This window comes from Ammospiza caudacuta, chromosome 8, assembly GCF_027887145.1.
Source record: "Ammospiza caudacuta isolate bAmmCau1 chromosome 8, bAmmCau1.pri, whole genome shotgun sequence".
Lineage (NCBI taxonomy): Eukaryota > Metazoa > Chordata > Aves > Passeriformes > Passerellidae > Ammospiza > Ammospiza caudacuta.
The window spans coordinates 28,425,160-28,449,411 of record NC_080600.1 but is presented as its reverse complement, the minus strand read 5'-3'; the positions used below and the strand labels follow the sequence as shown (position 1 = coordinate 28,449,411).

General features: G+C 58.3%; 3 protein-coding genes across 8 annotated transcripts; 1 reads left to right on the top strand and 2 right to left on the bottom strand.

Moving 5' to 3' along the window:
- Positions 1-52: 52 nt before the first annotated feature.
- On the top strand, positions 53-6,670 carry ZFAND2B (zinc finger AN1-type containing 2B). 4 transcript variants are annotated; one of them, XM_058809660.1, is made up of 9 exons: positions 53-276; positions 1,432-1,526; positions 1,955-2,086; positions 2,717-2,868; positions 3,324-3,431; positions 3,601-3,670; positions 4,217-4,293; positions 4,893-4,971; positions 5,219-6,670. In XM_058809660.1, exons 1-9 carry the CDS (start codon positions 93-95, stop codon positions 5,255-5,257), a joined length of 936 nt encoding a protein of 311 aa, XP_058665643.1. In that variant the 5' UTR covers positions 53-92; the 3' UTR covers positions 5,258-6,670. The 4 variants fall into 4 exon arrangements, with proteins under 4 accessions (XP_058665643.1, XP_058665642.1, XP_058665645.1 ...); XM_058809659.1 differs by having other exon boundaries at positions 4,890-4,971; XM_058809662.1 differs by lacking the exon at positions 53-276 and adding an exon at positions 579-683.
- On the bottom strand, positions 6,353-16,247 carry ABCB6 (ATP binding cassette subfamily B member 6 (Langereis blood group)). Of its 3 annotated transcripts, XM_058809654.1 has the most exons (21): positions 16,229-16,247; positions 15,898-16,122; positions 12,109-12,640; positions 11,430-11,567; positions 10,971-11,160; positions 10,671-10,763; positions 10,225-10,417; positions 10,017-10,138; positions 9,825-9,934; positions 9,693-9,758; positions 9,432-9,557; positions 9,267-9,343; positions 9,100-9,163; positions 8,918-9,003; positions 8,771-8,828; positions 8,494-8,598; positions 7,906-8,080; positions 7,516-7,628; positions 7,335-7,429; positions 7,090-7,158; positions 6,353-7,000 (listed from the first exon to the last, which is right to left on the bottom strand). In XM_058809654.1, the coding sequence occupies exons 2-21, from the start codon at positions 15,903-15,905 to the stop codon at positions 6,874-6,876; spliced, it is 2,547 nt and encodes an 848-aa protein (XP_058665637.1). In that variant the 5' UTR covers positions 15,906-16,122; positions 16,229-16,247; the 3' UTR covers positions 6,353-6,873. The 3 variants fall into 3 exon arrangements, with proteins under 3 accessions (XP_058665637.1, XP_058665639.1, XP_058665638.1); XM_058809656.1 differs by lacking the exons at positions 15,898-16,122; positions 16,229-16,247 and adding an exon at positions 13,499-13,568; XM_058809655.1 differs by lacking the exons at positions 15,898-16,122; positions 16,229-16,247 and adding an exon at positions 13,281-13,338.
- ATG9A (autophagy related 9A) lies at positions 13,853-23,995 on the bottom strand. Its single transcript, XM_058809653.1, has 14 exons — positions 23,826-23,995; positions 23,565-23,607; positions 22,181-22,246; positions 21,731-21,892; positions 21,487-21,628; positions 19,826-20,574; positions 19,376-19,529; positions 18,975-19,154; positions 17,929-18,174; positions 17,418-17,638; positions 16,887-17,004; positions 16,493-16,715; positions 16,229-16,371; positions 13,853-16,122 (listed from the first exon to the last, which is right to left on the bottom strand). The coding sequence occupies exons 1-14, from the start codon at positions 23,926-23,928 to the stop codon at positions 16,117-16,119; spliced, it is 2,556 nt and encodes an 851-aa protein (XP_058665636.1). The 5' UTR covers positions 23,929-23,995; the 3' UTR covers positions 13,853-16,116.
- Positions 23,996-24,252: the final 257 nt, after the last annotated feature.

Genomic DNA, 24,252 nt, shown 5'->3' with positions numbered 1-24,252 from the left:
CTGGAACAGGATGCTGGGTGATTCCTGCTTTTTTTCCCTGTCTCATTTGAGTTCTGTTATGGGTGGCTGTGGAGTTGATTTTTTTGCAATCAATGAAATTCACTCCTGGCCCTGTTCAGTACTCCAGTTTTTTACTGCCGTGGCATCTCTTGCCTTCCGCACCACTGACCCTTCTAACACCCCATCTGTGCTCTGCTGGGCATCGTAGCATGGCACCTGAAGACTCCGAGGTGACTGGAATAGAGCCAGGAGCTTCGTTACGCGGCGGGATCCGCGGTTGGTTTCCCTTGGGGCACGGGAGACAGCATGGAGGGATAAGTTCAAGCTGTCCCATGGCGGCAGACAATTCTTGCTGGCCTGGCAGGCAGGATGGCTCTGGCCACAGCCCTCGTGGACTCTGCCCTGCCCTGAGCCTTCCCCGGGCGCCGGGCGGGTCTCTGAAGCCGCTGTTCCCGCGGTGCTCCCGAAGCAAGGGCGTACGGAGGGGCGAGGGGGCGGCGGGGCGGGGCTGTGCCCGGCGGGGCGGGGCTGTGCCCGGCGGGGCGGGGCTGTGCCCGGTCCCGCCCCGTGACGCCCCGCCGGAAGCGGGCGCGGCGGGGCCGCAGGTGCCGGTGGCGGCTGTGCCGCCATGGAGTTCCCGGACCTGGGCGCGCACTGCTCCTGGCCCGCCTGCCAGCGCCTGGGTGAGCTGGGGAGCCCGGGGGGTGCGCACGGCTCGCACGCCGGCGGCACGGCCGCGGCCTTGGGCCTGGGCGGCACGGAGCGGGCAGCCCGGCCTGCGGGGAGGCGGCGGGGCGGTGCCGGGCGCCCGCTCGGTAGCGGGGCTTGAAGGGCGGGACGTGTCGCCCGTGCTGCCCATGGCGGAGGGGTTCCCTGATCCTGCTGCTGCCCGCGGGCACCCCGCTAGGGCGGGGCTGGCTGTCCGTGCCGGTACACCGGGTTTCCGCCGGTGCCTGTGTCCGGGTACGCGGCTGTACCCGGCTGAGCAGCGGCTCTTGCCCGGGGATAGCGGGGCAGGGCCCGGACAGGCACCCCCGTGCCAGGCCTGGGTGCTGCAGGCTGGGGAGGCCGCACGCGGCGGTGCCCTGGGACCCCTCCATACCTCGGTTATCCCGGTGGGCTCAGCCCGTAGCGACTGTCAGCATCACTCCCCACCGGTTTGAGGGCGGCAGCCCGCGGGGAGCTCCGTGTGATTCAGGGTGCTACTCCCGATCTCGGGGACCGCACGTTTTGAGGAGGAGCCCTGGGTATTTCTGAAGACGTGGCTGTGGACCTGCAGCCTTTTTGTTTTCGTGTTGGGGGATGAGAGGTGCGGCTCTGGCTTTGCCGCGGGGTCACTGTTTTGTCTTTGGGAAGTCGGAGAGGCCCCTGGACTGCGGGTGGGCAATGCTGATCTTCATGCTCTCTGCCCATGCCATGTCCTGCTCCTAGACTTCCTTCCCCTGAAGTGCGATGCCTGCGAGCAGATCTTCTGCACCGACCACATCGCTTATGCCCAGCACGATTGCACCTCTGCCTACAAGAAGGTAAGTGCAGGGAGCAGATCTCATCCACCCTCCTGCATGGAGCTGCTGAGCTTTTGTAGTCACCCATCATAATAATCTGTGGTGACTTTGGTCAGTTGAGCACTCACCCTTGGGATGTGTACTGAATGTGAAGATGTATCTGAAAACCAGGATCTGCGTCTCAGTGCCGCAAATCTCCAGCCCTCCCTCTCCCACTGGGTGAAGTGGTTTGGGCATCTCCCAGCCACACCATCTTCCCTTCCCAGAGTGTATGTCTGTGCCTCTGCACCTGCTGTTCAAGCTGGTTGGAGGGTCACAAGCAGGATCTCAAACTGCAGCTGAAGCTGTGGAAGCCATGGTAGGCAGGTCCTGAAAGGGAGAGAGATGACTGTGCAGTGCTCAAGGTTGCCCAGCTACCTGCTCCCAGCTCCCTGTTGTTGTCTCTGCAGGATGTGCAGGTCCCAGTGTGTCCCCTCTGCAACACCCCAGTCCCTGTGAGGCGGGGGGAGATGCCTGATGTTGTGGTGGGTGAGCACATTGACCGTGACTGCAAGTCTGACCCTGCACAACGCAAGCGCAAGGTAGGAGCTGTGGGGCTCTGCCAGGGGAGCTCTGACACAGCCTGGCAATGGGATGAAAACAACACAGATTCAGCCCTGACACAGGCTGATCCAGGGAGCGTTGGTGAGCTGGAAGCATCCTCAGGGCTTTGTGGAGGCTGTCAGGGGAGAAAGGTGGTGATGGAGTGGGGCTGGGCAGCCACCTGGGACGTAAGGATGGTAAACTGCATGCTGCTATTAGGAAAATGCAATTGGCAATTAGCTACCCCATCTTGCCAGGAGATGAAATTGCTGCAGGGAGCTGGCCCTGCAGGAATCCAGCCTGGCAGCAGCTGGAATGCCCTGGGCTATCACTCCACTAGTATGGAAGGCAGGAGTCCCTGGGCAAGGCACTCTTTCTCCTGCTGTGTGTTCTGGAGTGTGGTTGTGGAGACTCCTGTCTATGGAGGCTGAGGCACCAGTGAATTACTAATGAACTATCTAAAGAAATTATTCAGAGACATCTAAAGAAAGTATTCAGAGACAAATTTCAGAGCCTTGCAGAAGATAATGCTGATGAGGAAGGCTGATCAGTGCCCAGGGCCTGGCATGGAGAGAGGGGACAGCCCCACAGCATGTGCTCCTTTTCAGCACTGCCATGTCATCTTTCAGATCTTCACCAACAAGTGTTTGAAGCCTGGCTGCAAGCAGAAGGAGATGATGAAGGTGATCTGTGACCAGTGCCACAAGAACTACTGCCTCAAGCATCGGCACCCCCTGGACCATGACTGCAGTGGGGCAGGGCATCCCCTTTCCAAAGCAGGGTGAGGGCCTGAGAACAAACAGGCTGGGAGGGCTGGGGCTGTGTTTGCCAGATTGGTGACAGGGAAGAAGCCCAGTTCCTCCTGACCCATTGTCTGGGACTGCTGCATTCTGACACTCCCTGCCCTGTGTGCCAGGGTGTCCTCCTGTAGCACCAAGCACACTGGTGTACACAGTCTGTCCTGCAGCAGAAGCTGTCAGTACTGCCTGCTGACTGCTTTGCTCTTGCTCCTTTCCCCAGCCCGTTATTCTGTAGGCAGTGGTTTCTGCCTGTCCTGGTAGAGGGTTTTAGGGAGAGAAACAGCACTTGAAACTCTTGGGAATAACAGCCACAACATGGGATGAAGAGGAGCCAGGGGCGTGTCTTGCTTATCCAGCTTGATATCCCAAGGTGTTCAATGCCTAGGAATTGCTCATGATGGTAAACAGTTTCTCACAGGTGTCCTGTCTGTCCTAGGCATGCTGCAGTTACCAGAACCCAGGCATCCTCCTCCAAAATAGTCACTGCATCAAGCAGCGGAGCTGCTCGGCCAGCAGACAGCTCCTCTTCTCTGGCCTGTGCCAGGTGAGATGGTGGCCTGACTTGTAATTCTGAGGTGAGCATGACCAGGCTCATCTTGGCTCTCTGTGGAATGCCAGAGTGACAACCCCCTTCTTCTTGTGCCTCGGCAGGACTGATAGTCATACTAGGGCTCCCTGCCTTGACAATAATGCAGCTTTTCTTCTGCTTGCAGGGGAGGCAGACCAGCTGCGTCGCAGACTCACAGCACCTCCCCTCCAGCTGTCATGCTGCAGAATGGGCTGGTGAGTGGCTTGGCCTGGCCATTTGGGGTGGTTTCTGTGCCCTCTAAGAACTGCAGGATGTGACTGCAACAAATGCTTTCTTTGTAGGTGACTGCTCCCAGCTGTGTCTTCCCTAGCAGACAGTGATCCTGAATGTTCTGTGGGAAATCCAGAGCTTGCTCTGGTGCCTGTGAATGACAGCTCTCAGCTAAGCACTAAGAGCTAAGCACTTGGTGCTTAGCTTTCCCCAAAGGGACAAAGTGCACCAGCCATTTTCCTTGGGTGCTGTCTTTCTGCAGTACCACCAAAGGCTGAAGGAGACTGGAAGTTGCTTTCCACTGGTACTCTTGGCATACTCCTGCATTAGCAAGCATGTGTCCTCTTGGGCAGTGGGAGAGCACTGCTGGTCTGTCCAGAGCCCCAGTTTTTCACCTTTTTTGTCTGGTCTCTTGGAGAGAGAAGATTTGCCCACCCTTGGCCAGGAAAGACTGTACCTACTACATGTGCTTCAGGGCTGCCTCCTGCCCCCCAGCCTGGCCAAGCTGGTGACAAGGTGTTTTGTTTCAGAGTGAGGAAGAGGCCCTGCAGCGAGCTCTGGAGATGTCCCTGGTAGAGTCGGCACGCAGCTCAGCACAGCAGCCCAGGTACAGCCCCAAAGCACGTGGTGTGGTGTGGTGTGCACTCCCCTGTGTGTGAAAGGTGCCTGGGGAAGCATCATGTGCCTCTGGGATAACATTCCTCTCAGCACGTGTTTGCATATGATGCCTCTCTGGCTGACTGGGGAAAAAAGGAAGAGTCCAGAGCTGACAGGGAACTAACTGTTCAGCAAGCAAGCCCTCAGCCCCAGGGGTGCTGGTAGGGGACAGTGACAGACACACAGTAGGGCAAACCTTTGTCTGACCACTTGTCAGCTAACGGGTTTGGCTGGAGCGTGATAGGTGGAGTAGGGGTGTTCATGGAGGACACCTGGAGCTCATGTCCCCAGGCACAGTGCCCAATGCTGCTAAAAGCACCATCTTACTGATTGGACTTAACAGGGCTCTCCTTGGCCCAAATTCCTGGCTGCCAGCCCCAGCTGGATCCCCAGCCCCATGCCTGTTCAAAGTTATTCTCAGTTGCTCCCTGCCTTAAGACATGCTTGGGGGTTGCAGTGAGATGCTGAAGCCCAGAAGGGCTCTGAGCACCCAGGCCCTGAGCCTGAGGGAGGCTGAGGCACACAATACACCCCTCACTGTCCCAGCAGCACACAGGAGGAGGAGGATCTGGCACTGGCCCGGGCACTGTCGGCGAGCGAAGCCGAGTACCAGCAGTCGCAGCGGCAGGTGAGTGAGGCTGGCCGTGGGCTCTGCTGCTGTGGGGCTGTTGGAGGGAGGGGGCCTCCCTGGGTTCTGCTTACTCTGGGCTCTGTCTAGCCTGGCTTTCCTCATCAGGAGGGCAGCCCAGCCTGGGGCAGCGGCAGCATCACTGCTGAGCACTCATCTCTGGGAACCTGAGCACTAGAAGTGCCTTCTTGTAGGAGAGGAAGGAGCCTGCTTGCCCTTGCTCACTGTGTGCTTCTCTCTGTTCCAGGCACACGGTTCAAAGCCATCCAACTGCAGCATGTCGTAGGCAGGGGAGGCAGGCTGGGCCAGCGCGCACAGGATCCTGCTTGTGACCTGAGGAGTGGCTCTGGCCTCCCACATGGATGCCCTGGGGCTCTGGTACCAAGAGCCCCTTGCCAAGGACAGCTCATCTCCCTGGGAGCTGTAAGCAACCAAATATACACTGACACTTCAGCCCTAGTACCTATATGAATTAATGCAGCAAATTGCTGGTGCTCCTGGGGAGGTGAAGAGTGTACAGGACGGGGCTGGGTACACACTGACCAAAGCAAGCAGCAGCCCAGGGTCTGCACTTACCCACAGCTGGCACAGCCACGTCCCAACACTGCTGGGACTGTGGGGCAAGGGCAGAGCTGTGGGGATGTCTCTGCATGCACAGACATACAGCTGGGATGTAGCTACCTTCTGTGGTGGGGGGCTGGATTCCATGCTCTGGGGAGGGCTGTGCCAGCCCCTCAGCAAAGAGCAAATGTGGCTGGGATGGTCTCTTGCCTGGGCATGGCATGGCTGAATGTGCAGCCTCCCGGCAGTGTGAAAGCAGCCCCTTCCTCGCTCCCCACAGCCTCGGTGCCTCCCTGCTGTTTGCATGTCCAAGAGACGTTGGGCCTTACCCTGTTTGCCTGGGGCACAACACCTCTCTGAGACTGAATGGAGCTGCATTTCCTTTCTGGTTTAATAGAATAAGTAACCTTGGCAGTGACCTGAATGGCAGCATCGCTCACATGGGATGGTTGCAGCTGCCTTCCTGCTGCCCTAAACCTAAACAGGGCCCTGTTATATGCTGCTGGGGTAGAAATCCCTCTGTTCTTCCAGTTGTGTTGCTGGGGATCCCCTCCTGGACAGCAATAGAACAGAACCCCTCCTTACAAAGTCCTGAGCCTGGAGCCTGGTTGGGCGGAGGGGATTTGTCCTGCTGGCGTCTTGCAGGGGGTCTGCAGCCATGCAGAGCTGTGCTGCTTTCCCACCTGCTGCTGCAACCATTCCTGCCTGCAGGGCTGTGCCTGGTTCTGCACAGGACTGGGCTGTCCTGCTCTGAGCAGCTGAGGGAGTGGGGTTCAGGCTGGGTCCAGGGAATGCTGAGACTTGTCAAAGTGCTGCTTGGGAGAAAATAAAAGCATAGCACAAGGTACAGAGGTACCTGAGGGAGCAGTCACTTGGTGTCCAGCCCACTGGGGCACATCTCTGTGGATAGTGGTTGAAGTGGGGGGCACATAGGGATGAGGGGACACCAGCTGCCCTGCTCTTCCATTGCTGTTGGGGTGCAGCCCCCTGCCAAGCTCAGCCCTTTGTGTGGGGATGGGGCAGGTGCTCACAGGCTGCTCAGCCCCCTGCACACCTAAGCCCAAGGAGCTCAACCTCGTGGCAGAACTGCCACTTGACCCAAGGGCACAGGCACTAATTCTGCCTGCTCCCACCAAGAGCAGACAGGCATGGACCTGGGAAGGGCCTGGTTTAAGAAACTACACAACAGCAAAATAAACATGTACAAATGTAGTGGAGTGTCCAGCCAAGCCCCTGCAGTTCTAGGGCAGGCAGGGCCCTTGCCTGCAGCCAGCAAAATACTCCCAGGCAGTGTGGGGGCCTGGACCCAAGTCAGCATCACAGCAGAACTCCTGGTCATGTTTATGACACTTTCTTGCTGCTCTGGGGCTTCTCAGTGTGGTGCTCCTTGTTCTCGCCCTCGTCCCCAGTCTGCTGCTGCAGCCACATGCCAGCATACACACCTCCCTTCTGCAGCAGCTCCTCGTGCCTGTGAGGAGAGCAGAGGGATGCAGGGTCCTGAGCTGGCCCCAGAGGCAGGGAGGGGATTCCCTCCCCCAGCCCTCCCCTTGTGCTCACCTCCCTCGCTCCACAATGTGTCCATCCTTAAGCACCAGGATCTGGTCTGCACCTACCACAGTGGAGAGCCTGCAGGGAGAAGCAGGTTTTACGCTGACTTGGGTGGCAGAGAGTTCCTGAGGGTTTGCACGGTGCCAGGAGATGCAACCCCAGGGGCTCTCACATCCTGAGCAGGGGGCAGGTCTGTGTGCCACTTGCAGGATCTGGCCAGCATCTCCCAGATCAGCCCTTCCCCTTGTCCCTACCTGTGTGCAACAACGATGGTGGTGCGGTGGGCGCAGACCTTGGCCAGAGAAGCCTGGATGTTCCTCTCAGTCTCTGTGTCAAGTGCAGATGTGGCCTGCAAGGTGAGACACAACATAAGGAAGGGATAGATGTTGTGGGGGCAGCTGCAGAGCTGGGTAAGGCTGGGGCTGCTGCTGTTACCTCATCCAGCAGGATGATGTGGGGACCCTTCAGGATGGTGCGTGCGATGGCCACGCGCTGCTTCTCACCCCCGCTCAGCTTCAGCCCCCGCTCTCCCACCTGGGTGTTGTATCCTGTAGCCACAAGAGCAGAAACATGTGCTGTTGCCCTCTGAAATGGAGATGGGGACCTGCTGCCCTGGGAGGTCATGCTGTGACTACACAGCCACATGGTAGAGCCTCAGCTTATCCCTGCCCAGGGGCTGATCTAGCCCGGGAAAGAAGGCAGGGAAAGGCAAAGCAAGACAAAGTCATGTAGTGTCCCAGTGGGAGATGTCACCCACAGATACCTGTGAGGGCAGCTAGAAGGTCTTAGGGGACCATGGGATGGCAGGAACTGCAGGGGTCTCACCATCAGGAAAAGAAAGGATACGGTCGTGGATGTCAGCAGCCCGGGCTGCCTCCTGTACCTCCTGGTCAGTGGCCAGGATCCGTCCATAGCGGATGTTGTTGGCGATGGTGTCGTTGAAGAGCACCGTGTCCTGGGGCACCACCCCAATGTGAGCACGCAGCGAAGCCTGCTTCACCTGGGAGGCAGGGGAGAGGGCTCAGGCACACTCAGGGCAAAGATCCCTCCAAAACCCAATCCTACCCTCAGCCATGAGCCCCATTCCTTGCAAGCTATGTGCTGTAGGGTTGCCCTGCACCACAGGCTCAGCTGCTTCTCCAGTCTGCAGTGAGGGGGCCCTGACAGTGCCCTGGACCTTCCCAGGGAGCCATGGTCAGTACCCAGCATTTCATCCTGGGGTCCTGGAGTCGTGCCATTCTGCCACTTCTGTCACAGCCATCAGCCTGCAGAGGGGCTGTGGGGGCTGCATGCTCACCCCTGCCCTGGGGAGGTGCTGGTGTCTGCACTGAGCAGCGCTGCCCAGAGGCCCAGATGAGCTGGGGCCCAGATGAGGTGTGTTCTCCCTGGTCCTTGGAGGCCCTTCCCCCTCACCTGGGAGATGTCCTGCCCATCAATGCGGATGCAGCCACCCCGTACATCGTAGAAGCGGAAGAGCAGACGGATGATGGTGCTCTTTCCAGAGCCTGAAGGTCCCACCTACATACAAAGGAAAAGGGTCTTAGAGATGGCCAGTTCCCAGCTGCTGTAGGCCAGGGGCTGGACAGGAAAGGGCTGGTCCTGCTGGGGGCCATCCTTCCCACCTTCGTATTTTCCACCTTCTCTATCCCCATCCTTCCCTCCCACAGTGAACTCACAGTCCCACTCTCACCAGAGCCAGGGTCTGCCCAGGCATCACAGAGAAAGAGACATCCTGCAGGATTTCCTTCCTGGAAGAGGGACATGGAGAGGGGCTCAGGGCCACTCCATGGTCCCACATCCCTGTAGCAGGTCCCAGCCTGTGCCCACTACCCCATACCCATCTATGTAGCTGAAGTGCACATTCTCAAACTCAATCTGCCCAGCCTCCAAGCGCAGGTCGCTGGCGTTCACCACATCCTTCACCTGTTGAAGTAGAGGCTCAGGCTCAGAGCCAGCCAATCCCCAGGGCAGGACCACAGGCCCAGCGAGGGAGCAAGGTCCAGGAAAGGTGGCACCCACCTCCTGCTCCTCGTGGAAAAGCTCAAACATATTTTCCATGTCCACAAAGGAATTCTGGATCATCCTGAAGAGGGCAAAGACCAGAGCAAAGGGTTTGGGGAGCACATACCAACCCAGTCACCCATGGAGAGGGGGACACCAGGCACTTCCACACCTCCCAGCATTACCTATAGTAAGTCCCGAACCAGTTGAGTGGTGTGTAGAGCTGGATTATGTAGGTGCCAAAGAGGACAAAATCCCCCACCTGGAAGGGACAGGGTATAGGGGTCTGTAACCACCAGCCCCAGGGCCCCACCTCAGCAGGAATATGCACAGGCTGGCACCAGCCTTACCTGCAGCTTGTTTTCGGTGACAAAGTAGGCACAGAGCAGGGATCCTGCCAGCAGCCCTAGGCCAATAACCAGGTTCTGGGTCTGGTTGAGAAGGCCTAGCGAGGCACTGACCTTCCACTCTGAGACCTGGAAGAGACAAAGTCCTGTGGGATGCTGCTGCCTCAAAAACAGACCCGTGGTGATCTCCATCATCCCCACAGGTGCCTGTGAGGTTTGGCTTCTTCCCCCTTGGTGCCCCTAAAAGTACTGAGCACCCCATACCTGGTACTTGACGATGGCATCGTTAAAGCGGTTCACCTCATAGCTCTCTGCATTGTAGTACTTCACCTACAGGAGCAGAGCTGGTATCAGCACCCAAGCAGTCCTCAGTGACCCCCCCAACTCCTACGGTACCGTCTCGAAATTGAGGAGCGAGTCCACGGCCCGGGACTTGGCCTCGTTGTCCCGCGTGTTCATGTCCCGACGGTACTTGGTTCTCCACTCAGTGATGAAGATGGTCAGAGCTGTGGACAGGAGGAAGCTGCATTGCAAGGCTCCTGCCACCCCACAGCCTGGCAGCCCTGCACCCTGAGCCCCCCCACTCACTCAGGTACAGGCTCATACACACGAAGATGATGAGGCCAAACCAAGCGCTGAAGACCGAGGTGAAGTAAACTATGCTGATGACAATATCCGCAATGGTGGGGACAATGCTGAAGATGATGTAGCTGGGGGGTGGGAGGGGAAATGGGCATCAGCCCAGCTCGGTGGGGCTGCCCAGCCGACCCCCCACCCACCATGGGCACACTCTGACCTGAGCAGGCTGTTGATGCTGCTGGTGCCCCGGTCCACGCTCCGCAGCACCTCACCAGTGCGACGCCCCAGGTGCCAGCGCAGGGACAGCCCATGCAGGTGGGAAAACAGCTGCACCTGCACCTGTCTGTTGGTGAACTGCTGCACCCACACCCACAGGAAGGTGCGCATGTTACTCACAAAGCCAGTGGAGCCTGCAGGGCAACATTGAGAGGTCAACCGAGATCAGCCCCATTGGGGCATGCAGAAGACTTCCAAAAGTCCAGCTGGGAAAGGGGGATTTGGGATGAAGCCCATTCACACTCCCTAACCTGGACCAGCCCAGGTTGCTGATTCCAAGAGAGCAGCAGTGATGGGACATATGGACTTCCCTGGCCACCCCAGAATAGGTATGATGTGCCCAATATCATCTCTCGTCAGTGCCCCATCCTTCCCAAAGGTCCTTACCAGCACCTCCACCTTGCAGGAACTTCAGCCCCACATAGCTGCAGACAGTCCAGGCCAGGGTGTGCCAGGGAGCACCCATTGTCAGCTCATTCACTGTGGGAAGTGTGCCAAGGGTCAGGATGGAGGGACAGGGAGCATCCCAGGGTGCCAGTGGGAACCAGCCCCAGCAGCCAGTGCTGGACCCTGACCCCCTGGACTCTGCTCCTGCCAAACCCCTGCAGCCCTCCCGGTCACCTCAACACCCCCCAGCACTTGGTGAGGCTGTGGTGAGCCTCACACCCCAAGCTCCAGGTGCCTCACCGATGTTCTTATAGTAGATGGGCACGAAGACGTTGATGGCCCGCTCCAGCCCCATGAGTGCCATGCAGAACAGCACCAGCCCCTGCAGCAGGTGGTTGCCCCTCGGCCACATGTACGGCACCAGCAGCCGCAGCTTCCTCCGGAAATCCTTCCAGGTGGAGGTGGTCCTGCTGCCATCAGTCAGGAGTGGCTGGGGGAGAGCAGAGCAAGGAGTCATTGCCCTGGCACCCAATCCTGCTGGCAATGGTGCTGGGCAACACCCCAACAAATCCAGTCCCACTCCAGAGTGCCCCTCCATCCTCTAAACAGGGCTGCATCAGCGAGCAGGGAGCTTGGGCAGCCCTAAACCTTGTCCTCCCACATCTCATGAAGATGCTGATCCCAGGGCAGCTGTATTTCCATTTTATCCCCAGCTCCTTCCTGGCCATATCCTAAAATTGCTTCAGTCCCAGGACTCACCTGGTTGTTTTCCACGTCCCGCTCCTCCTCATTGATTAGCAGCATGTAGGGCTTGTGCGGTAGCCCCGGGGCCTTCATGCCCAGGATGAAGAGCATGAATGTGCAGACGTAACGCAGCAGCCAGAAGCCAAACTGCACCTGAATGGAATGGAGAGTGAGAGTTCAGCATCTCAGCTGGCCCTGAGCACAACCCTGAGCATGGGATGGGTATGATCTGAGAGAGACAATGAGCAGAGCATGGGGATGGGGTGCAGTGTGCCAGGAGACACCCCATACAGCCCAGTGGGAGTCCCTGGTTGAGCACAGCACCTCAGGCAGCGCCCAGACTTCTTCCTTCCTCCCCACATCATCTGGCTCCATGCCCTCTGGCTCAAGGTGCACCTACCATAAGGGGTACAAGGGGGCAAAGGGCTGTGGGAATCAGGGAAACAGCCCTACTTCTGCACCTGGGTCTGGGCTGGGTAGAAGCAGGACAGGAGCTGGGTGGGGGCATGGAGACATGTGTGATAACTCAGCTTGGGACTGAAATATCTGGCAGATGTGTGGGTGCAACCCAGAACTGTAAACACCCTGGGCATGGCAGTACATGCATACTCCAGCCCCACACCATGATGCTGCAGTCCCTCCCATCCCCAAAAGTGCCTCGCCCCCTTTCTCTGGCCACAGATCGCCAGCCCACCTTCTGGTTGGTGTCCTCCAGTGCCCACCACCACAGAGGGCTCCTCCAGCACACCAGGGTCAGGTTCTCAGCAGCAAAGGCCAGTGCCCAAAAGAGGAGGAGAACGGTGCCGTGGCCCCGTGTTCGGTCATGGGCCAGCACCCGGGTGTGCTCCAGCTGCAGGAGGGCAATGGCACAGCCCCAGCTGAGGGCCCAGAGGCAGGCATACAGCAACATATACCCATAGAGCTGTCTCAGCCCCACTCCTTGCCACAGCAGCCCACCAAAGGGCTGCAGGGCCAGGAGCAGTGACAGCAGGACCTGGCCACGGTAAAGGCGAGAGCGGGGAATGTACTTGGGCTCCATGGCACGGCTGAAGCGGGCGTAGCAGGCATACTGCAGGGCACCCAGCAACAGGCAGACGCTCAGCAGTACAGATGGCACCAATGTGAAGAAGAAGCAGGGCTGGAAGCCTTGCTGGACCCAGGCCTGGGTGATGGAGTTGTTGCCTTCACAGTAGCCCCCCAGCATGGCCATCCTGGCAGGTGACCAGCTGTGGAGAGAAGAGAACCCAAGACAAGGTTTCAGGATGGGCTGTGGTACCACCTGCACAGAGGGACTCACAGTGGGATGGCATGGCCAAGCAGCAAGGGCCCTCATAGGGCAGGGGCAAGTACCGCTGGACATGGACACACGTGACACGCTGCATGCAGCACACACAAGGCAGTGCACGCCAGCAGGGCCAGCTTTGCATGGGGATGGCCATGAGCATCAAACCTGCTGTGTGCCCTGGACGGGGGCACAACATTAGACTGGGCCCTCCAGAGCCACCCGGGCCCCCGAGGATGCCCTCGGACACGAGAACAGCGGGAGCCGCAGGGACGGGAAGGCAGAGTGAAGCTGGGAACGGTCTCGAGTGGGAGGGAGCAACGGCGGTGATGCAGCGGCAGGGGCGCGGGTGGGCGAGCGGGCGGGGATGCGGAGGATGCTGGGGAGCCGCGGGGCCGTGCAGGGGAGAGGCAAGGGCAAGGACAGGGACGCATCAAGGAAAAGCCCGCGGAGGGCGAGGCAGAGGCCGCGCCGGATGAATGCCCGTGCGGTGCCGGCGCCGCTCAGGCCCGGCGCAGGCGGCCGCGGCCCCGCCGCCGCCGCGTCTCACCGGCCGCCGTGTCGGCCCCGCCGCGCCCGCTCACCTGCCCTGGGCCGCCGGCCTTGGCCCGCTCCGGGCCCCGCGCCGCCGCCCGCCGCTGCCAGCCGGGCCCTGGCGCCGCTCCGCCCCGCCCCGCTCCCCGCCCCGCGCCGGCACCGCCGGCTCCTGCCGCCCGCCTCCTTCCCGGCACCGGCACGGGCACCGGCACCCCTGCGTGTGTCCCTTCCCCGGGCCCCCGGCCCAGCCCCGGGCGGCACGGACCTCCCCGCAGCGCCGGGGATGGGGAGCGGTCGGTGCCGTGAGTTCACTCCCGAGCCGGTAGGCACGGAGGGTCTCCGCCTCCGACGTGAGACGCCCCGCTCCCGTTTATCGCCGCCGCCAGCCCGGCCCTGCGGTGCCGCGATAGCCCCAGGAGTCCCCGCGGGGCCTCCACAGAGGTCAGGCAGGACGGGGCACTGCCCTCCCGGGATAAATATAGCCGCTGTCTCCTCCCGGGAGCTCCCCGTGCCGCCGGAGCAGGCGGCTGGCTCCTCCCAGCCTTCTGCTGCCAGCGCAAGGCAGGCGCAGGTGGGCCGCACGTACCACAGAGCGAAGGGAGACTCGGACACAGGCAGGGATGATACACCCCATCTTTATTAGACGGCTATACAGCTGTACAGCGAGGGCACGGGGGTTTGATACTGCACTCCACAGGGACCTCCGTGCCCGCACATCTCAGGAGGAGATGAGGAAGAGTGGCTCGCCATGCACATGGGACACTGACGACACAAGCAAAACATGCGGCAAAGACTTGGGCCTGCTATGCCTGGCCTCTCCCTCCTGCCAGCCCAGGGCAAGATCCAGAGTTTCCCCCTGCCCCAGGGCACTGCTTCCAGCCGTTCAGCTGTACAGACCAGCAGCAACTCCATTAAGAAGCCCAGACACAGTGTCCCATAGGCCCAGAGAGGGGAGGCAGCAGCCTGGGCACCAAGAGAAGCCACTGGAAAATCTGGGTTCCTAGGAGATTTGCTTTCTGCTTTCTTTCACCAAGCCATGACAGTCCCAAGCTGAAGCTGCTATGGAGTGGTTGCAGCCACTTCTCCATGGAAGGACCCCAGCAGCCCCCAAGTCCACAGAGCCCTGACCCCAGCACTGAAGAGCTGATCCCCACCCTGAGCTCTGCTTTAGAACACTCTGTTTGATCTCATACAGACCCCAGAGCAGTTGTAGCTCCAGCCCTGCCCAGCCCTCCCCATGGCAATAAGGAGACTGCTACCCCAAAGAGCCTGCCCCCGTGCAAGCCCCCTGGCCTGCTCATGGCTACCCAGGTGCAGAAGCACTGGCAGCAGGTGGCTTAGAACTGTCCCAGGCTCAAAGGGCAGAGGGCAATAACCCTGGCACGAGAAGAGGGATGGCCCTGGACTCCAGAAACAGCAGAGGAGAATGTGCAGTGCTCGCAGAGCGCATGACAAAAGCAAGCAGCCCCTGCCAGAGGCAAGGGGAATGGAAAGGAAGTCGTGGGCAGGAGTTAGCTGAGATGCAATTCCCCAGAAGCTGCAAAGAGAAAAGAGGGAAACCAGGAGGATGGTGAGAAGGTCTTGTCTGAGGCTATATTGCACAGCTAGGATCCTGATTCCCCACCACCATCCCAAGTCTGGGCTGAGGCATGCCTCTCCTTTCTGGGTTCAGGATACCCCTCCTTGCTCTGCCAGGCATGAGACAGCTGCATGGTCTCCAAAGCAGCTGAAACCATGTTGTAAGCAAAAGGAAGGTTTCAGGAGGAAAGGAGGAGCTGGGAACCTCTGGGCAAGATTTGAGATGAACCAAACCCTTTGCCGGGGAAGAAGAAAGGCCCAGTTCCACAGGAACAGCTGCATCAGGGCAGAACCAATACAACAGAACCTGGGCATGGGGAAAAAGGTCTGGTCTTTTTTGTGCCTGGGGAAAAGGAACCAACACACAGAGCACAAGCCCTTCAGGGTGGGCTCTGAGTGGGCTGTGAGCACTCCCAGAAGATGCCAGGCTACTCCACACTGGGGTCTCTTTGGCACTGCAGGAGAGCCCACTAATAGCCCACATCCCATAGGTGCCATACCTGGGAGGACGCTGCTGCCCTGGCACGGAGGCATCACTCCAATGACCCTTTCTTGCATGCAGGGAATGGGCCAGCTGTCATGAGTCAGGGAAGAGCTGCAGCATTCTGGATTGAATCAGAGCTCTTCCCACCAGCTCTATATCTCACCTGTACTCATACCAGCAGCAGCCACCAGGGCCCTTCCCTCTGCAGGGTGCAGGGACAGAGGGCTGGGTGACTGCCCCACTGTTGTCCTGCTCTGGGCTGAGAGGCACAACACTGGTCCTCTCTGGGAGGACTAACATGATCCTAGGCACCTTCTCAGGGCTGCAGGCAGGGCAGTGTGGTGCTACAGGCTGAGCTCCCTCAGACCACCCTCAACAACTCCTGCCCTCATTTTGACGGCAGGTCCCAGCTTCGGGCATACATCTGGATGGAGCTGATGCCATCTCCCACCCCTTTGAAGAGCAGCTCCTGCTGCCACCTCCAAAGCAGTCCACCAGCAGCTCCTCACTGCTAGTCCCGTCACATCAGTTTCCACAGGCTCTGCAGAGATCCTCCGACACGGACGACACAGATGTGAACACAGACACAGCTATGTACTCACACATGCATTCACCCCACAAGTCAGAGTGGCTGTTGACTTGACACATGGCTAGACACAAGGTGCCACAGCAAAGACGCTGGCCTGGCAAGTTTTGTCTCTTCAGCAATTGATGGCAACAAAATATCCACTCAGTACAGGAGAAGAATCAAGCCCATGCCACATCCTGCTGTCCAGGTGGCTCCCAATCTGCAAGCCCCATGAGATCCCCAGTCTACCAGGCTATACCTGCAAGATAGAGAGACAATGTGGCACTGACTGGGACCAGCTGCCGGCACCCCAGCCTGGCATCAGAGTACACCTTGCCCCTCTTAGCCACAGCCATCCCCCTCACCTTGTGAATCTGTGGCGGAAGCTCGTCCTCCGAGCTCTCCTCTGGCACAGGCTCTGGGTGCCTCGCTGACTGCCCGTCCTCGGCCCAGCCTCCCAGAGGAAGGCGGGAGAAATGTGATGGGGCTCTGTGCACTGTGCCTGGGTCTGCAAGAGAGGCAAGAAATTAGATCAGCTACTTGGGGGACTGCCAGTGTCTAGCCAGTCCATAAAGGACAGGGGTTACAGAGCTCTGACCCAGACTCAGACCTCTGCCCTGGCTCCGTACCTGTGATGCCACCGTATCGGCGCTGGAAGCCCGTCTGCAGTGTGGCTGTCTCCTCGGCAGGCTGCCGTGGTGAGGAAAAGGGGTAGCTGGCAGAGCGGGGAATGGGGACGGGGCCGCCCCGCTGAGTGTCCAGCTCTTCGTGGGCACTCTCCCCACTCTCATCACTCTCCCGGCGGTGCCAAGCATGCCGCTCGGGCTCCAGCTGGGCATGCTGCTTGTGCAACTGCAAACCAAAACACAGTGACTCAGCTGCGTGGGAGAAACCAGATGCCCAAACACACCCCCTCCACAGCGCTGCATGCACACTGGTTTTCTGGTCACAATGGCCAGGGCAGCCCAGTCCTGCCTGCCTTGCTCCAGGCCCCTCAGGCCAGCCCAGCTCTGGGTTGCTCACCTCGTGCATGTAGAGTGCATGAAGACTCATCTCAGTGGAGGCATACTCCGACAGGATCATGCTCTGCAGTTGACCCTCCCAGGCGCTGCTCCCCGAGCTCACGGTCCTTGCATCAGCACTGCCACAGAACACACCAGTAGTGTTTCCTGCCCAGGTGCCCCCACAATGTCCAGCCCCTCTCCACTCTAATGTCAGGCTCACAGAGATCTGCTCCTGAACTGGGTATGAGGAGGCCCCTCGGCAGCATCTCCCAAAATACACAAGCCCTGCTATGGCACTGCCTCTTCCTTACATGGGGGTCTCTGACCATTGTAGTACCTACAGGAGAGCAATAGGACCCTGACACTATCCTTTGGGGCCAGCCTTAGCACCTGGCACCAGCACCCACACCTGAGTCTAACTCTGCTTGTGAATGTCCCTTGCTGTCCAGACTGCAGAGATAAATGCCACCGTGCATCTAGGACAAAGGATGGCATTTGGGCAAAGGGTAAAGGAATGTCCAAGGTTGCCCTTCTCCAGCCAGCAGCTTACCCAGAGGCTGTCATGGCACTGGCACCACGAGGCTGGGCTCCCTCTCCTTCCCTTCCCGATGCCTGGAAACCACTGGAAGGCTGCTGGGCAGACTGGAGTGGGGAGAAGGAACGCAGAGCCGAGGCCACTTCTGAGAGATGGCGGGAAGCCTGTCCGTCCCGGCTCATGTGGAAGCCCAGTGCTGAGGAGCCTGCTATCACATTGGCAATCAGGCTGTGAGGCTGCAGAGTTCAAAGAGAAAGTGTCACTGTTCTGTGAAGAGCTGGAGGACTGATCTCACCAGACACACAGAGCTGGGCTATCTAGGCCCTTCTCCCATCTCACAGGGCTCTAGGACAGCCTGTTACCTTCTCTAGAAACCCAGAAGTGTCCCAGATAGTGCTGATCTACCACATTTTCATCCCCATATTCATCCCAGGCAAGGGCAAAATTACCCAGAGGGCCTGACGATGAATTTCCCAGCATGTAGCAAGCACCCCAAGAACAACCCACACGCCCTGAGCCTGGGCACCTCTGACTCCGACTGCAGGGACTGGATGGAGCTGAAGAGGGCGTTTTCAGGGAGCACAGCCTGCTGAGCCAGGGCCACACTGCTGTCCCGGTGCACCCGCTCCTTCAGGAAGCCGATGAAGGCTGTGCTCTCGCGGGGTGGCTGCCACTTGGGGTTGGTGATGGCAAAGTGCATGAGGGATAGCTCTGTCTTGCCATCCTCTGCCTGCTGGTAAATGGAGGCCTCCGTCTTTCCTGCTGACATCCACTGTGGACAAGAGACAGGTAATGAGAGACAGGATCTGCTTTGCAACCCTGCCACCAACTCTGCCAGCCCTGGGAATCCCGCAATCAGTCTGGGCAAAGCATGCAACACCCAGCCCATGCAAGGCCATGGCACCCTATGTAGCAGATGCCACACCAGAAGTCCCCATGCTCATTCAGCCATCTCAGGAGAAGAAGCTACAAACACAGTTTGTTCCAACTCCATCTCAGACATGAATTGCTGCAAGGGAACTGGGGAACTGGGAACAGTCACACAGACAGGAACAATTAGAGTCAACAAATAACTCTTCTTAAAAGTTTCCTGCCACAATGAGTTCACTTCCTTCCTAGTTGATGACTGTGTCACTAGGAAGTCTTTCCCTAGGCAAGTAACCTAAATACCAAAGCACACAAAACAGATGGACCCCTTTTCCCTCCATCATAGATTTTTCATAATGGAAAATGCTTCCTATTTCCTCTAGACTGCTTCTTTCCTGAGCACAAGCTGGAGAGAAGTGGCCACACTTTCTAAATGTCCACATTTCACTCTCCTGAGGACACAGAACCCTTGGCTGTGAAAATGTGCAATGACATCAAAGACATGACAGAGCCTGATTCCCGAAGCATCTCGTCAATAATCACAGCTGGGCCACAAGAGCCTTCTGGAGCTGGTGACCTGTGTTGCCAAAGCCAGACACCCTACCAAGAGGTGGGTGGCTGGGCTGTGGGCTGCCAGGAGTGGTGAGTTCGAGCCTCTCATGGGTCTAAAGGAGCAGACATGCCGGTGGGCAGCACAGGACCTACCGCAGGGTGGCCGTGCTGGCGCACATCCATCTGGGCAAAGGAGCAGGTGTCACCCACACCCACCACCTCCACGGTGAAGTTACGGAAGAAGTCAACAATGTCCAAGGACTTGGGCCGCAGGCAGATGATGAGGATCAAAGGGGTAATGATGGGACTCAGGAGCTCTTCCAGGATGAAGACCTAAGCACAGAAATGATGGGTTCAACACACAAACTTGAGGGTCAAAAATCCCACAATCCCAAAACACCCCAGAGGTAGGCCTCCATCTTCTGGGGCAGGGTATGTCTGAGGATGCTGCCTTGTTCTTCTCTAAGCCCAGGAGCTGTTGAGCTCTCCAGCACCTTCTCCATCCTGTGATGGATGGGGGTAAGTCCCCAGCCCCACAGTTAAGCCAAGCTCACCGCTTTGTACTGGAAGAGCTGGGCAAACTCGTCCCTGGTCTCGTAGCGGTGGGCGTTGCCCTGCCAGTGGTCAGGCATGTAGTGGATGTGTGCCAGGATAACTCGCAGCAGCTGCTCTGGGCAGAAGACCAGGTGCTGGTCAGGGATGAAAGACCTGCATGACAGGACAGGGAAATACCTGTATTACACCTCAGTTCCTGGAGTTGTCATCTTGGGAGGGTAGGGTGACTGGCTCACATCACAGCTCCACCTGTAGCCTTCCGACCAGACCAGCCCCTCACACCATACAACCACTGCAGCCAGGATCACTACCTCTCCCCAGCCATGCCCCTCATCCCCACAGATTCACATCCACTTGCAAACAAAGAGCATGTCTACACAGATTGCTGCCAGCCCCACTGCTCCCTACAGCACTGCCAGGAGCACGGGGGCAGCACAGACCCACCTCACCTGCACACGGTGATGCCCACCCCAAGCAGGGTGACCGTGGTCAGGACGTGCTCGACCGCAAGCACATCCTCATCATAGATGGTGAGAGCGATGAGCACAGCCAGGATGGAGCCAGCAAAGAAGGCCACGTTCTTGGCCACGATGGTGAGAAGCGGGGAGATAAAGCAGTTCATGTACTTGGAAGCTGGCTTGTACCCCTTGCTGAGGCGTGAGTGCAGTTCGTGATCCAGCTCGTTGAAGTGACGCAGGTAACAGCGGCCATAGAGAGACCAGCAGCGGGCGCCCAGGCTGCCCGGCTCCCGCTTCAGGATCTCCGTGTAGCTGAAGAAAGCATAGAGGATCTGCCAGATGAGGATGAGGGGGCAGAGGAGGAAGTTAGCAATGCCAATCCAGAGGATGCGGGTGCTGAGCTTCTCAGCCAGTTCCAGGCGGTTCCCGGCCCGCTTGTATTCAGCCTTCAGGCTCCACTCATTCTCAAAGAGGGAGCCGGGGCCCCAGAAGAAGATGAGCTCAAAGTTGTACTTGAGCCCGCGCGTGTAGAAGACAGTGTCTCCCAGCAGGGGCAGGCGGAAGCGGATGGGCAGCAGTGACTTGTTCACCATGGCCACCATGTAGTTCTTGAAGCGGAGGATGCGGTGATAGATGTCCAGCTCGGTCAGCTCCTTCTTGTGGATGCAGATCTGGTGCTCCTTCTGGATCTGCACAATGCGGGCCTGCACCTCCTGCCAGGTGTAGTAGGGCAGGGTGGACTGGAAGGTGGACAAGCAGCAAGATTAGGAGCAAGAAGTATCCAGGGACAAAAGCCAGGTCCCAGCACACACCCTGGGGTGCTGACAGAGTGCATTCGACACCAAGGCGTGAGGCACCTTCTGGCACCACTTCAGCCTGCAGCAGGCAAACCCCACACCTTGCCTTGGTGCCCTTTACTCCCTAGATTAGCACAGATGACTGTTTCCCAGCCACGCATGCACCACCTTCCTTGGAGGCATAAACACAGGTCCAGGCCTCCGTGGTTCCTCCCAGAGCTGCCATTTGGAGTCAGCAGGGAGAAACAAACATGGAAGGGACTTAAGCAGTGTCCCAGAGGGAGCCCATGGAAAAACTGGGGACAGTCCAAGCCTTTCAGCTCACCCCACCTTTCTCAAGATACTTTCTCCCTCCAAAGAATGCACACACGCCTTTTCATGTTGTTCATCAGAGCGAGGACTCTGGACCAGGCTGTCTATGCAAGCCTCCAACCCTATCTGTGACACACTGATCTGCTGTGTGACCTTCACAACTAAGTAGCTCCAAGCCTCCTAAATAAACAAGGAAGGTGAGGTTTTTCACATCCCAGGGAGGTACGAGGATATCCTCACTTATGCTGTCTCTGTGGAAGGCATCACAGAAAAGGCCACCACTGAAGAATACACATATTGGGTGGCATATGGCAGAGGCACGCGCCAGCAGGCAGAGAGGCAGACTGAGCACAGAGAGGGTAACACGGAACAAAGTGGCTGCTGGAGGAGAGGCTGAAAGGAGATCATGTGGCCATGGAGCAGAGGGAAGAGTGCTCAGTCTGACTGAGAAGAGGAGAGGCATGAAGGCAAGTTGCAACCGCCAGCAAATGCCTCCCATGGCCCTTGGCAGCCCTGCATGCCGCCCCTGGCTCAGCGACTTACCATGGGGATCTTCAGGGCATTGATGTAGAAAGAGTGAATCTCCCAGTAACAGCAGATATTGTAGATAAATTTGACGAGTCGGTGGATCCAGAAAACCCCAGCTATCACCAGGATGCAGATGAGGAAGCTGTTTGCCTGGATTCTGCAACAAGAAGAGGCAAGTAGTGGGACACAGGCCCAGACAGGAGCCCTGAGTACATGGGAAAACAAGAGCAGTGGCTAACATGCCCTCCACTGCCCCTACCTTGCACTGCAGACATTTGGAGGCAGGAAGGCATCTGGCAGAGTCACCTTAATGGGCTCAGTGGGATGCTGGCTGTGATTTAATGCTTTATTGGCAAAGAGGATGTCATAATCAACACAGCTGATAAGAAAAGTGGTGAATGCCACCACAAAGATGAACTGCCTGTGAAAAAAGAGAAGTGTTGTGAGGGAATCGCCCTTCTGCTCCACCACAAAACGTGAAGGAGCAGGGTCATATGCCATGGAGATGCAATCCCACAGCCCTGGCAGCAGGAACACCCACAGACAGCAGTTCCTCAAAGTGAAATGCAGGTCTGGGGTATGCAAAACCCTGATGAAGGGGAGACAGGACAATTCTGAAAGGAGCCCTTCCACCTACACATCTGCAAGTGCTTGGCAAATGCCAGTGGCTGTTCCCCAGCAGCCACAACAGAGGGGAACCTGCACTTACATGAGCTCAAAGATCTCTCCAATGAGCATGCAAGTGAAGCCATTCTTCTGATGCAGGTTATAGACGTGGAAGCCACAGTCAAGGAAAACAGCATGGAGACTCCTTTCTGATGAAGGATGAAGAGGCTTCTGTCCCACTGGTTTCCACAGCTCCTCAGCCAAGCCTCCCTTCACCACCAAGAAAAAAATCTCTCCCACCCCTACTCATCAGCAAGTTGGTTCCCCAGTGCAGGAAAACAAGGAAAACACACTCGTCCCAGGTAAAGCACAGCTGGGGTAGAGGGACTTGGCTTCGTTCATGCTCCTTCCTTCCTGCACTCAACACCCATAGCGGGGGTCTGCTCAGCACAGAGCAGAAACTCAGCCTGCACTCAGGCTGCACAGCAGTGGGCAGGGCAGGACAAGACAGGGACAGACAAAATGCATGTAGTGGCACCTGGCACCTGCTCCTGCCCCCAGCAATGTCGTTAGCATAACTAACACCATTTCATAAGGCAAGCAGCCCTGCTGTGTCACTAAGGGTGTCACCTATTAGTGGGTCACCCTTTGCCCAGTTATCAGGCACTGAAGGTCCTGTGAACCAAGCAGATAAATCAAGCAGGTTTCTGCTTTCCCTCCCCATGGGCCTCAAGATTCCTTGGCATCAGGCTGATTACTCTCTTCCGTGCTGTCCTTGAAGGTCCCAGGCATCTGGCCAACCCAAGAGAGGTGATGACCCCATCACAGAAGAGGGAAGTATTAACAGCACCCAGAGCACTATCCACAAAATCAAGGAGTTACAAATCCTGAGTGGGAACTTGTATCACAGCTGCTGGTGGGCAGTGAGACCCAGGACCCCTCAGCAGCCAGGCATACCCCCACCATCATCTGCTTCCAATGAGGACCAGGTGAATGACTCAAATTCTTTTATGTGATTTTTGAGTCTTCATTACGATCATTATATTGATACAGCAAACCATATATTAAGATATGTCCACATCTGTAAAGAGCCTAGCTGATTAGAAACCACAAACTAAGAGATACTAGAGAATTCTGTTCTGTGCTACTTATAAAATTGTACTACACTGATTCTGCCTACAGAAATCCTGTACTACCCTGATTGTAAATGCCACGCTAGCAATAAAATTCTGTTAAGAATATAACACATTAGCTGTAACAACAGTATCATCGTCACGTTCCCAAGAATTCCTAGAAGCACTTGTATGACCCTGTGTCAAGTGACAGCGTCCCAAGGCACGGGGGGTTCTGTCTGCCCCTCGGGAGCTGTGTACTGTCCTACAGGGATGGCTGACACAAAGTTACACAAAGCTCCATGTTTTCCCTGTACTTAGAGCCGGGACGAGGGGGATACATCCCGCCTGACCCTCGCCCTGCAAAAGGATATGCGAGAGAAGAACAGGTCGAGGTTCTCGATGTGATGCCACGGAGCTGAAGGAAGAAGCAGCACAGGGTGAGGGGTTCTGAGCACACCCACCCCTGGTGTTGCCACCAGCACAACCTACCCCCTCCCCGCTGCCCCTGGCACCCCACACCGGCCCCGCAGCCGCCACCGCGGCTCCTCTCGGTGTCCGGCCTCTCCCCCGCGCCCCCGGCCTCTTCCGCACCCCGCCGCCGGCCAGGCCCCAACCCCCGGTGCCGTCGCTCACACTTGGCGCCCTCGGGGACGTGGACGAGCAGGTCGCCGCCGCCGGGGGGAGACTCGGTGGAGGAGCTCTCCAGGCGCTGGTACTGCGTCTCGAAGTGGGCCATGGCGGGGCCCCGCGCCGCCGCCGCCGCCACCGGCGCGGCCAGGCCCGGCCCGGCCCGGCGCGGACCGCTCGGCCCCGCCCGCGACTGGCGGGCACGGCGCCCAATGGCGAGCGGGGGGTGGGACGCGGGAGGCCAATGGGCGCGCGGGATGTGACGAGCGGCGCTTCCGGGCCCGGCGGCGGCGGCCGCGCGTGAGCGGCGGGGCGGGCACGAGGGACCGGCCCCGGGAGTGACGGGGGTACGGGGATGCGGCGGTGACAGGGGTGCGGCGGCTCGGGGAAGGGGGATCGCGCACGGACCCCGGGCGCGGTCCGGGATTATCCC